Source organism: Ricinus communis, chromosome 9 (assembly GCF_019578655.1).
Source record: "Ricinus communis isolate WT05 ecotype wild-type chromosome 9, ASM1957865v1, whole genome shotgun sequence".
NCBI classification, from domain to species: Eukaryota; Viridiplantae; Streptophyta; class Magnoliopsida; order Malpighiales; family Euphorbiaceae; genus Ricinus; species Ricinus communis.
The window spans coordinates 2,886,182-2,899,430 of NC_063264.1; the positions used below are offsets into that span (position 1 = coordinate 2,886,182).

General features: G+C 37.1%; 3 protein-coding genes across 5 annotated transcripts; all 3 read right to left on the reverse strand.

Moving 5' to 3' along the window:
• Positions 1–959: 959 nt before the first annotated feature.
• LOC125368597 (glucose and ribitol dehydrogenase homolog 2-like) lies at positions 960–2,890 on the reverse strand. Its single transcript, XM_048379252.1, has 5 exons — positions 2,560–2,890; positions 2,101–2,231; positions 1,718–2,007; positions 1,161–1,426; positions 960–982 (listed from the first exon to the last, which is right to left on the reverse strand). The coding sequence occupies exons 1-5, from the start codon at positions 2,888–2,890 to the stop codon at positions 960–962; spliced, it is 1,041 nt and encodes a 346-aa protein (XP_048235209.1).
• Positions 2,891–7,767: 4,877 nt separating this feature from the next.
• LOC8271595 (peroxiredoxin-2F, mitochondrial) lies at positions 7,768–9,639 on the reverse strand. The gene is made up of 5 exons (XM_002517142.4): positions 9,293–9,639; positions 9,154–9,183; positions 8,860–9,018; positions 8,539–8,633; positions 7,768–8,093 (listed from the first exon to the last, which is right to left on the reverse strand). The coding sequence occupies exons 1-5, from the start codon at positions 9,506–9,508 to the stop codon at positions 7,988–7,990; spliced, it is 606 nt and encodes a 201-aa protein (XP_002517188.1). The 5' UTR covers positions 9,509–9,639; the 3' UTR covers positions 7,768–7,987.
• Positions 9,640–10,342: 703 nt separating this feature from the next.
• Positions 10,343–13,222, reverse strand: LOC8271594 (somatic embryogenesis receptor kinase 1). 3 transcript variants are annotated; one of them, XM_025156971.2, is made up of 5 exons: positions 12,946–13,222; positions 12,097–12,192; positions 11,659–12,018; positions 11,178–11,572; positions 10,343–10,860 (listed from the first exon to the last, which is right to left on the reverse strand). In XM_025156971.2, exons 2-5 carry the CDS (start codon positions 12,143–12,145, stop codon positions 10,546–10,548), a joined length of 1,119 nt encoding a protein of 372 aa, XP_025012739.1. In that variant the 5' UTR covers positions 12,146–12,192; positions 12,946–13,222; the 3' UTR covers positions 10,343–10,545. The 3 variants fall into 3 exon arrangements, with proteins under 3 accessions (XP_025012739.1, XP_025012740.1, XP_015573499.1); XM_025156972.2 differs by lacking the exon at positions 12,946–13,222 and adding an exon at positions 12,354–12,928 and having other exon boundaries at positions 11,659–12,015; XM_015718013.2 differs by lacking the exon at positions 12,946–13,222 and adding an exon at positions 12,354–12,927.
• Positions 13,223–13,249: the final 27 nt, after the last annotated feature.

Genomic DNA, 13,249 nt, shown 5'->3' on the forward strand with positions numbered 1-13,249 from the left:
AATTTGATTACACTATCACCAAACATTTTTTTTTTTTGGGTGAAATATTAGCAAACATATTTGATTACTTTTGAAAACCCAAATGAATGTATTTTTAAATTAGTATCTCTTATCTACTAGGCGAAAATATAAGTCTTTTATATTTTGATATTTTAAATACGTATATATAAATATATCTTAATATTTTATTAAATTAGTGTATACGCGAGAAATATATAACAAAAAGTACAAAGGACAGCCATTTCTCCTCTTTTCACCTTATGGCCATCATAAACATTGGATGGTCAATCAAGCATAATCCTTTACATTGTCAAACATCAAAATTTACGACTCATTAAATTTGTGAATGTATTCTCAAATAATAACTATCTACATTCTAGAAAAATCCGTGCAGATTATTATACATTAATTGATATCAAAGTTACATTTGAAGAAGAAATCATCATCGCATACCAAATAGAGAGGCAAACAAATTTTTTTCCTTTTTTTCTTTTTTATGCATTGTTGTCTCCGTCGTTGTTGCTCAAGTCTAATCTTGTACCTCGTATAAAATAAAAATTCTATAGAGTTTACAAGTTGTATTAATGTGTTAAAATTTAAATAAGATTATATGCTAACGACCGTCCATTGATTCTTTCCAATTCACTGACAATGGGCATAGCAGGATGTATTAGCCTGAGAATTTACCACAATAAACACAGTTCACTGCAATTATTTCTGGTGATAAATAACTTGATAAGTGCAGAAATGAAAACATACATATGTGACTTCAGTTATTTAACGAGATAATAGTGACTCTAGCTAGATTTCCTCAGACATGGACATCATTTCACCACTATTAGTACATACATACTGCAACTTCCAGATCATCAATCCCCTATCTCTAATACTTAAACAACCATAACTTATATCTGCCAAGCCAGATTGAATGAAATATGCCAAAGAACCCCCAAGCAGGATTAACCACTAACATTCAGACCACCTGCATTACAAGAAATGTGAAACAGCTGAAGCCACTACATATTCAGACACACAAAGTTTTCCTTTTGGTATTTCAACATTTTTTATAAAAAAAATAAACTGCTGAGTTTGCGCTACGAGACAGGCACTGGTTAAACAATTAATTAGACTAATGATAAAATTAGAATTGTCAAACATACCATTAGGATCCACAACTTGGACAGTGATATAGGAGGAACACTCATTGGCTGCCAGGAAGACGTAAGAAGGTGCAATCTCATAAGGTTGTGCTGCCCTTAAAATTGGCACCTCGTTCCCTAAGGTGGCTACCCTCTCAGCTGGTAGAGATGCTGGTTGCAATGGCGTCCAGACAGGACCTGGTGCCACAGCATTGACACGAATTCCCTTGTTTATAAGCTGAAGGCCCAGACTCCTTGTGAAGGTGACAACAGCTCCTTTAGCAGAGCTACAGTTTAACAATTCTGCGCTTCCAACATAGGGCTAGACTAGTTGCTGTGTTGATGATACATCTCCCTTTTCTCATGTGCTTCAAAGCATGCCTGCATCATATATAGAGGTAAAAGCACATCGTCAATCAAAACTTCAGCTTGAACAGGAATGATATTAATGCAAGATGATGTGCAAAATCTATTTGTGAAATTTTGTTTACTTGGACATGAAGAATTGAGAAAATATATTGGCTCTGAAGACTCTCTCAAGATCAGCCTCAGTAATATCTTAAATGCTAGTGGTATACTGTTGTTCCCCCGCATTATTCACTAGAATATCAATCTTTCCAAACTCACTGACAACTTGATCAACAACCTTCTTGCAGTTTGCTTCGAATTGAACATCGGTAGCAATGGCAATAGGATCTTTAGCATCGGCTGCTTTCGCTTTGTCAAGAAACTGCAGGGTGTCATCCTTATCCTTATCCTCTATACCTTTCACGTATGTAAAGGCAACAGTTGCTCCCTCTATTGTAAAATAGTAGCATACTGCTCTTCCTATACCCGAGTCTCCTCCTGTCGCTAGTGCTATCTTCCCCTGCTAAGAATCACAATCTTTAAGTTGCGATTGTTGAAATTCAAGTGAAAATAAAAAAAATCAAGAACAAGAGAAATTAAAATTTATGCGTACTTGGAGCTTGTTGGAAGGCTTGTAGTCAGGATTTATGGACTTAGGAAGTGGGTGCACGATATATTGTTTGCCTGGCAGTTGGTTTTGAGTCTCTGGTGGAAAATGTTGCTTGTTGCTTAATAGTGTAGAAGCTAGAACTTACACAATAAAATGCAAACACAGTATTTGCTAAGAGCAAAAGGATTTCACTTAGATTAAAAGGAATACTTGGCTTAAATAGCCTTTTACAATTTAAAGAAGACGTTAGGTTTTTACCTACTAAGAGTCTAACAAAACATAATCAAAGATATTATTCAGACCTGAATAATAAGTCTTTTTATTAACTAAACAGAAAGAAAATAGCAACTGCATAAAATTAGTTCAAAGGTAACTAATTTTACGGAAGAATAAGTCCATCAATCCCTTCTTTAAGCCGAATATTGTAAGTAAATCAGCTTATTTCTATTGTAGACATCATGCCCATCATCTCTCGAAGCTTGATAAACTGTTCTTTCTTCAATGGTTTTGTCATAATATCTGCAATCTGATTCTCAGTATTACAGTGCCTTAGTTTCACAGTTCCTCCATTCACCAAGTCTCTTAAAAAATGAAACTTCACATCTATGTGTTTACTTTTATCATGGAACACAGAGTGCTTCGATAATTGTATTGTTGAACTGTTGTTGCAGTACATTAGGCTGCCTTCTTCTCCTTTATGCCCAAGTTTTTCGAGCAACCTCATGAGCCAAATATATTGACACGCGCAAGAAGCTGCGGCAATGTACTCAGCTTCAGTGGTAGATAATGTCATCACAGGCTACTTCTTTGATGACCAAGAAACTGCTCCTCCTGCAAGAAGAAATACAAACCCAGAAATACTTTTCCTGTCATTAAGATCTCCTGCAAAGTCGTTGTCCGTGTATGCCACCAAGTCTGTGATGCTTTCACCTTTGTAAAGAATTCCCATTTCAACTGTACCATTAATGTATCTTAATATCCTCTTTGTTGCGCACCAATGCTCCTCAGTTGGAGATGACATATATCTGCTAATCAAACTCACTCCAAACATTATGTCTGGTCTAGTTGCCGCCAAGTACATCAGGCTCCCAACAACTTGTTTGAACATGGTTGAATCGATCTTGGTTCCCTTCTCATCCTTGGAAAGCCTTGTGCTTGGCACAATAGGATTTCCAACCGGTTTGCTATCAGACATGCCAAACCTTTCCAGCACTTCTCTCGCATATTTTCTTTGACACATGAATATTCCCTTCGAATTCTGTATGACTTCCACGCCAAGAAAATATCTCATCCTTCCCAAATCAGACATGTCAAATTCATGCATCATTGATATCTTAAATTCCTCACACGTGCCTTTATTATTCCTAGTATAAATCAAATCATCAACGTAAAGACTGACAATTAGGAGTTTACCTCCCTCCTTCTCTTTTGTAAAAAGAGTATGTTCAGATGCGCACCTTTTGAAGCCCTCTTTAATGAAGTAGGATTCTATGCGGCTGTACCATGCTCGTGGAGCCTGTTTCAGTTCATATAAAGCTTTGTTTAGCTTATATACCTTTTCTTCTTCTCCCTTTTTCTCAAAGCCAATAGGTTGTTGTACATACACCTCTTCTTCAAGTTTTCCTTGAAGGAATGCACTCTTGACATCTAACTGATATACTTCCCACTTATTTTGTGCTGCGGTTGCCAGGATAAGTCTTATTGTATCAAGACGAGCCACTGGAGCAAACACCTATATGTAGTCAATCCCATATTGTTGCGCATAGCCTTTGGCCACCAATCTTGCTTTGTGCTTCTCTATATCACCATGCTCATTAAGCTTGGTTTTGAAAACCCATTTAACTCCAATGGCTTTGACTCCTCTCGGCAAGGTTGTGAGTCTCCACGTGCCATTTTTCTCTATCGAGTCAATCTCTTTAGCCATTGCCTCTCTCCATCTTTTTTCTTTCACAGCTTCATTGTATGTAATTGGATCTTCTGCTATTATCATCATCATTGCTTCTTGTTCCTCCTTTGAGAGTCCTTCTCCGGTTGTGTATTCTGACATCCATCCAGAGCTTTTCGAGATCTTTCTTCTGGTGAGCTTGGTTCGCTTCCGCCTGATGAGGTTGTGGAGGAGTTTCCTTCTGTTTGTGAAGCTATGTTACTTGTATTGTTAGAGCTAAAATTTTCTTCTAACTCTAATTCTTTGTTAGTATCAGAGTTCTTATCTTCCCAGTCCAGTACATCTGATTGCACTTCTCCTTTGCTTTGTTCCCACGTCCAGCATGCATCTTCTTCAAATTTTACATCTCTGCTGATTGTTATTTTCTTGGTAATAGGATCAAAGAGTCTATATGCTTTGGACTCCTTGCTCACCCCAAGAAATATGTGTGCTCTGCTCGTCATCTAGCTTTCTTCTTCTCTGATCTGGAACATGTACATGAGCAAGACATCCAAATATTCAGAAGTGATTCACTTTTGGTTTGCAGCCAGTCCATGCTTCTTGTGGAGTCATATTTTCAAGAGCTGCTGTTGGACATCTATTGAGGATGTGAATTGACCAATTTGCTGCTTCAGCCCAGAATTCCTTCGGCATTTGTTTCTCAGCCAGCATTGAGCGCACCATATTCATGATCGTCCTGTTTTTTCGCTCAGCAACACCATTTTGTTGAGGGGTGTATGCTGCCGTTAGTTGTCGAGTGATTCCATGAATACTGCAAAAATCTGTGAACTCTTTCGAGTTGTACTCGCCTCCTCTATCCGTTCTCAAACATTTGATGCTTGTTTCAGCCTCCTTTTCAGCCCATGTTTTGAATCCTTTGAATACCTCCAATGCTTCTGATTTCTGATTCAAAAAATATATCCAAGTTTTACGTGTAAGGTCATCACTAAAACTTAGAATAAACCTCTTATTGCTGCTGGAAATTGGACTAATAGGGCCACAAATGTCTGAGTGCACAAGCTGCAGTTTGTGTGTTGCTCTCCAGAGATTTCCTTTAGGAATAGGGTCTCGGTGTTGCTTTCCGACGAGACAATGTGTGCACAGCTTTTGTGGGGTTTTCACAGTAGGCAGCCCTTCAACCATTCCTCGATACGCAAGAGTTCTGAGTCCCTTGTAGTTGAGATGTCCAAATCGTGAATGCCATAGTCGTGATTTATCATCAGTTTCAACTTGCAGACATTTAGGTAGAGCTGACATCATTTCTGCTAAGAAATAGAACATTCTATTTCCGCTCATATCTGAATGCATGATTAGTCCTCTTATAGGATGAAATACTTTGCAGGTGCCATTCTGGATTAATATGGTGAGCCCCTTCTCTTGTAACTGTCCAACACTTAACAAATTATTCTTGAGTTCAGGAATATAATAAACATTGGTGATTACCTGAACGATGCCATTTACACACAACCGCACACTTCCTTTCCCCATCACTGCAATACGACTGTCATTTCCCAATTTTACTGTCTGCTTAAAGCCCTCATTCAGGTCTATAAACCACTCTTTATTTCCACTCATGTGATTGCTGCATCTCGAGTCCAAGAACCAGATTTCTTCTCTTGTTGCTTTCTTTTCTTCAACATATGCCATGAGTAGCAGCTCATCTTCATGCTCTAACTCAGCAAAGTTGGCCCTCCTTTCCCAATCTGGACATTCATAGTAGAAGTGTCCTTGTTTGTGACACTTGAAGCACTTTATTGCTGCTTTGTAAGCTGGTGATGATCTCCCCCGTCCTCGTCCTTGGTACCCTCCAAACGTGCTCCTGCCTCTTCCTTTTCCGCTTCTCTCCTCTTGAGTCACTTTGAGCACCTGTTCTTCTTCATTGATCTTTCTTCAAAACTTCTGTTCATGGACAATGAGTGAACTTTGAACTTCATCAACTGTGAGGCAGCTTATGTCTTTTGATTCCTCTATCGAGACAACTATGTAATTAAATCTCTCAGTGAGAGTTCTCAGAATCTTCTCCACAATTTGAGTGTCTTGCATTGCCTCTCCACTGTTGCGCATGTTATTTGCCACTATCATAACTCTAGAAAAATATTCGACAATGGTTTCTCCTTCTTTCATTTCAAGGATTTCAAATTCTCTTCTGAGAGCTTGTAATTGGGCTCTTTGTACCCTCTCACTTCCTTGATATTTCCTTCTCATTGATTCCCAGAGCTGTGCAGATGTGTCTTTCTGCAGGACTGTCTTCAGAATGCTCTTATCTATGGCTGCGAATAGATAATTTTTGACTTTCAGATCCTTCAACTTCAGCTCTGCTCTTACTGTCTTCTGGGCATCGCTCTCCTTTGCATCTGCTCCCAACTCAACGTATCCTGGGTCAATGAGATGCCACCACTCCTTGGAACGAAGTAAATTCTCCATCAGCATACTCCAGTGATCATAATCATCATCAAACTTGGGGATACTCAACAAGTTCTATCCTTCATTCGACATTTCTTCTCACTCTAGTTTTCACTCTCAAGTTCACTCCTGTTTTCACCCTTGAAATCAGATCTCTTGGTGAGGCTCTAATACCAATTGTAGAAGCTAGAACTTACACAATAAAATGCAAACACAGTATTTGCTAAGAGCAAAAGGATTTCACTTAGATTAAAAGGAATACTTGGCTTAAATAGCCTTTTACAATTTAAAGGAGACGTTAGGTTTTCACCTACTAAGAGTCTAACAAAACATAATCAAAGATATTATTCAGACCTGAATAATAGGTCTTTTTATTAACTAAACAGAAAGAAAATAGCAACTGTATAAAATTAGTTCAAAGTTAACTAATTTTACGGAAGAATAAGTCCATCAAATAGGGCCATTTCCTGCTATAACTATAGATATTTTTACCTAAACTACAACCAAGAAGTGCGTAAGAGAAGCCAGGAAATTCGTGCTTCTGTTTAGAACAGGGTATGCAAAAGGATTTATACGGATAATGCATATAAGAATATGAATCTTAAGATCCTCGCTCTGCAGCCTTGTCCTAGCCAGTAATGTTTCCTCCACTCATTTGCATGATTAGTCAATCATTGCAGGGCACCCCTTTGAAACGTGAAAGTTTGAGATATTTGTTTGTTTCCTCTTTTGTATAATAATGAGCTAATTTTTTCTTTTCTTTTTAATGAATACGGCCGAACAGATTGATGAGCATATGCTAATATCTATTCCCCCTTCGCAAACTCGTATGGTATTTTGCACTTAGGAACCTGTCCTGATTTGTTATCTCGGAAAATCAAGCTTTGAATTGTTATCCAGCTTCTGCTTCTTAGCGTAGTACCTACGAACATCCAACCAGCTAGAGTTGTCCGTATCAAATCCCATTTGACAGCCAAAATAAAACGTGAATTATACTGTTTTTTTGTTTCCGGACTTTCAAAAATCTTCTGTTTAAAGATTATTCTGGTGCTAAAACTTTAAGATACTTTCGCATAAAAAATCCTCCCAGTTGAGAGAATTTTTGTTATTTTAGTCCATTTAAGCAACTCCTTACCTTTTACTATTAATTCATTTAGTTCAGGGAACAACCCCACTGGAATTGTTACCGATGAATGAGGTCGGAAAATGAAGACCTGTGACATGGGACTTATTTATTTCCAGTCAGAGAGAAGGTCAAAAGGAATAAGAGGAACAGAACAGTCAGAATGAAGTACTTAACTATAGCAATAACAAATTTGAGTTACAAAGGTGTCAAGGTCAACTTGGCAAATATCGCAATCACTTCTCAACTTATTCACAAGTAGGTAAATTATGTGGATGGAACAGGTATTGCATGTCCAGTAGCTTTGAAATTAACATAACATCAGCAACGTTGATCTTATTAACTATGCTGTCTCAAGTTTGAAAGGAAATTTTACATACAAAGGCGTGCTAGCAAAACCATAATGCTCTTGTGGATTAGAAATGTAAAGGATGGCAGCATCAGATCTGTCCCAAAATGACCTCACCACCAGAAACCTTGAAGTCAGATGGAGCTTCTTCCACATTAAGGACCTTAACCTTTCCATTTTCCACATAGGCAGACCATCTACAAAAGTCAAACAAAATGGGAATTTATAATCAGAAGATTTATCATTTTGCTCTCAGATGGTTGGTATATAAGCTCGACGTTTGCGCTTTAAACTAAGAAGAGAAAGAGGATGCATAGAAATCTCTTTGAATTTACTTTTACAAAGCCCATTACTCAAAGTAGCCAAACCTATAGATAAAACACAATTTTTCCATGGATTTTCCTCAATCTAAACAATGTCAATCAACAAACAAAATACTAAAGGCCAATTTGGAACTGCTACTGCTTTTTTATATCTGACTTTTGGGAGAAGCTGAATACATCATGCTTTCTCCAAAAGCAGGTTAAAAAAAAAGGAATAGCAAAAAAAAAAATAATAATAATATAAAAATCAAAAGCAGGTTCCCACAGCATTGTCAAGCAGGCCTAATAAGAAGCAAATGAGCAGCCAATAAAATTATACCTATGAGAGCGAAATCCGAGCAAAGCAACAGAGAGATCTTTATCAAGCTCCAAGCTTTTATGAAAGCTCCCATCGAAGTCGCCATAAAATTCAATCTGTAATGGGAAATGACTGAAGTGAGAAATGGAAAACAGGCGAATAACATCAATTCAGAAAGCCATCAAACATCAGTAGCATTTCATTGCAATACCAAAATAAATAAACTGCAGCAACTAACTAAAGGGCTAATTGTGACTAAACTACTTTTTCTGTTCAAATATGCTAATGCTATCTTGGCGAGATAAATATTTTAAGTGAACGCATTCAAGTGAGATAGCTCACAGCATCATTGGCTTGAAGTTTCTCAGCCCAGCCATTAAGCACATATGGATCATTAACAGCCACACAGATCACTGAATCAATCCCTTTAGCTTTGAACTTATCTACATTCTTTTTGTAACTTGGAACATGCTGCTGTGAACAAACTCCTGTGTATGCACCCTGTAAATAATAGTACACTCAATTCATAACCCATCAAAACCATTTTCAATTATCATATATCTACAAAAGCCATATTATTTCAAACGCATATATTATAGCACAATACAATATATATAAATAATAAAAGTAACTTACAGGTAGACCAAAGATCACAACTTTCTTGCCCTGGAAATGTAAAATTCGAGAAAAATAAGCACACTGACACCAAAAGAGAAAAAAAAGAAAGATAAATTTTAAAGAATTGATTTAGATATTAGGGGGAAATTTGGAGAACCTTGAAAATGTCTTTAAGAGGAGTAGTTGAAAACTTAGAAGAGACACCTTCGTCCCAGCTCCTGGCTTTCTGGAGAGAGACATCGGGTGCAGCCGATACTATGTCTGTACCAACTGCAAGTTTTGCGTATGACATCGATGACCCTCCCATTCGGAGATTATCAAACATTGATTTCAAAGCCGAAGAGCGTGTTTGCCTCAGGATTGCAGATGCCATGGCTTTGCACTGCACTTGCTTCTACTGAACTTTTTTCCTTTTAGCTTCTTTCTTTTTTTTCTTTTCCCGTTTTGCTCTCGGCTGATTCTGGAAATTGGAAATTGAGGTTTGGGGATGATGGCCTTTTTGAGCCATTTGGGTGCCCGACCCGAAAGTTAAAATCTAAAAAGATCTCTTATTCTACCATGGGCCGGTTTGAAGCAATGCAGCCTTTTCTGCTCCTTTCTGAGCTCAATTTTTTAATTTTATTCTAATAAGCTTTTAATTTTTCTTATATTTTATTAATTTCAATATTTTTTAAATGAAAAGTTTTTCAGACACTTTTTATTTATTCTAATAAGCAAAGATTATTGTTTTGGTTGAAATCTAACCTTCAAAATAGAAGATTTCAATAAAATCAAATCAAAAATTCAAAAGCTTAATCCAGTTTGTCTTTTTATCTTTCTTTGGTCATATAATCTTGTAGTCAATTAATTGCTTTTCTTTCTGTTTTGGTTATAGACATATTGTCAATTAGTTGCGTAGAAATATTGATACCGGCTTTACTTATGAAGAATTTGCCCTCTAACCTTTTTTTATCAGCTCCAAATCAACTAAAATTATTTTTCTATCTCAATCATCTAAATATGAACAGATCTAAAAATTTATGTCAGTGGAGTAATATATATTCATAATATGATAATATTATTATTTTAATTATATAATTTCGAAATCTATACAAAATTTACTAGATCAAAATCTATAATTTCTGATCTTAAATATCTAATTAGTTTAATTTCTAAAATACTAATTAGTTTTGAGTTAATCTAATTAAATATAAAGTACCTAAGCATATAATTTGCCTTTTTTTCTTTTTCTTAATTTCCCTGATTACATGGATTATTTCACATACATTACCATTATCCAAGCAAACTTATTCAAAAGAACAATCATGCTTTAGTTTCCCAGGCATGCCATTATTCAAAAAGCTTATAATGTAGCTTTGTTTGATCGAACATGAAGGTGACCCAGATCAATCCTGATCTCTGGAATGATCGTTATCTAGGACCAGATAATTCAATTGCAGCTAGAAGCTCTGTTGAGTCAACAATGTAATCAGAAACAGGTTGAAAGGAAAGTCCCAACTCCATATCAGAACTCTCCGTTTCCTGCCATTCATTCCACCTCTCAGTCAAGCCGTACCCTTCAAGCATTCTCGTTACTTCTGACATCTTTGGCCTGTACAATGGGGAGCCTTGTGTGCATAGCAGTGCAACTTTGATTAACTGCTCCATCTCAGTTTGTGAATAATCTCCCTGGAGATCAGGATCAACCAGCTCTTCTAACTTGTTCTGTTTTAGAAGGACTTTTACCTGCAGACAACACCTTTGATTAACTGCACACAAATTTTAAGGTTATGCATGTATTCTCAAGGATAGGAAGAGATGATTTCATTCAGATAATACAATTCATACAAGTCATGGCGGTTATTATTGGCACTAGGTTCAAGTCTCACTACTGTTAAATTCAATTCCTCCATTGCTAAACCAGAAAACAAATGCTAATGGCATATGCACCTGATTTATTAAATTCTCTGTTGTGTAAACAGTAAGAAAAAGAAACAATCTCACTGGTTACTTGAGAACTTATTTAGACAAATGATGCTCATGACAGAGTTCAGTATGCATACCCAATCAAGCAGCAAAAGATCATCTCCAGCTGCAATCCAAGCAAGCTCGAAAGCTCTCTGTCCAGTAATTAGCTCCAGAAGCATAATGCCATATCCGAAAACATCAGTTTTCTCTGAACATATCCCAGTATAGAGGTATTCTGGAGCTATATGCCCTACCGTACCACATACATCAGTGGTGATATGGGTATCATTGTAGTCAATTAATTTAGCCAGCCCAAAGTCCCCAAGAACAGCTTCAAACTCCTCATCCAACAATATATTTGCAGCTTTCACATCACGGTGTATGATCCTTGGATTACATTCATCATGCAAATAAGAAAGACCCCTTGCAGATCCCAATGCAATTCGCTTTCTGGTAGGCCAATTAAGTGCGGGTTGTGATGGAGCTCGCTCTACAATAATGCATGAGTGAGATAATAGCTTGCATTAATGCAGCAAGAAAATGGCTGTAAACCTGAGAAATGATTGCAAAATATACCTCTTAAGTGCGAGGCAACGCTCCCATTAGCCATGTAGGGGTAAACAAGTAGCCTTTCAGAATGTGTCATACAAAATCCACATAGTCTAATGACATTTCGATGCATAGCCATGTTAATAATCTCGGTTGTTGTCTGAAACTGAAGTTCACCACCAGGTGTAGGCTCCCTTTCCAGTCTTTTTACAGCAATCAACAAACCATCCTCTAATTGCCCTCTGTATACCTTACCAAATCCACCTCTACCAAGAAAGTTTTCATTGCTGAAATAATCTGTTGCAATTTGCAACTCTTCCAGTGAAAATCTTCTAAGTTGGCTCACATCAGAATCAGGATCTGGATGAACTTTAGGATCTCCTTCTGCTGCAAAAACTTTAACGAATTGATAACCAATCATCAAATATATTTCATTCCACATAACTTTCAGGTAAATGGACTAACCAAAAGACAGTATTCGAGGCCCCCTACAGCACCAACATGACAAAGCCATTGCAGAGATAGGAGATGCACCTGGTAACAGCTCCTCCAGCAATTGTTCTGAGTCCATAAAAGATTTTGATGCAACAAAATAATTGTAATAGTTTAGAGAAATGAACAGGGATTAACTAAATTCTTCTGGTAACTAAGAAAGATGGAAAACTTCAAAAATTTTGATAGAAATTAGAAACAAAAATTGCAATAAAGAATGCTAAAATTACCACTACTCTAATCTCTATATGGCATCCGTCAGCTCTAACGCTGTGCTCCTTCACAATTCAGATTTTGAGGTGCAATTTGTACTAATATTTATGGTTGACTCAAAGGGTCCAGGTATTTATTGTTTATTGTTAACTCGAAAAGTCCAAGAAAAACCATAAAGCACGAAAACTTGAAACGTTAATGATGGGAACATAAAGACTAGAAATAGACTTTGACCCCCAGCTTTCACTTGCAGGGAATTTATCTTTTTAACTCAATGCAAGGTACCATCCTTTCTTCTTCCTGATGAATTTCATTTTGTTGAATTCAACGATGCTTTTTTTATTTTCCTTTTTTCTTCTTTCTTGACTCTTGCATTCCCATACCCATTCAATAGCATAATTCGTCAAATTACGTGATGTGGGAGTATTTTCTTTGTTTTTTTCCTTCTAAATAGGGTTTTCTTTTGGCTTCTTCTCAAACACATAATATTCGTGTCAATATGACGTGAAAAACTTTATTCAAACAATATTTCCATTTTGGGCCTCTAAAAGCATAATTTCTAGTTCTGAAAAGGGTGGAATGCCAAACAAGTTGAATTTGCACGTTAACCTGAAATGGCCTTGGACCGAATGCCTGCATGGATAATAAGATTAGTAGATGGAGCACTGCATTCTGATAACGCCAAAACCTGATTACTATACTAGTAATTGAGTTTGCTCCCCGGTCTGGTATCCTGAGCACAATTTTGTCGGCGAGCATTCATGGGGTAATTCATGAATGCAAACACCGAGCGTGGAGGTGAACCCTTGGACGTGTTACCGAAGGTGGATTAGGCAACAACCGCCTAAAGCTGACCGAACGGCACCTGAGCTATGGTGAAAAAGAAAAAAAAACCCTATGCAGGCCAAAACCC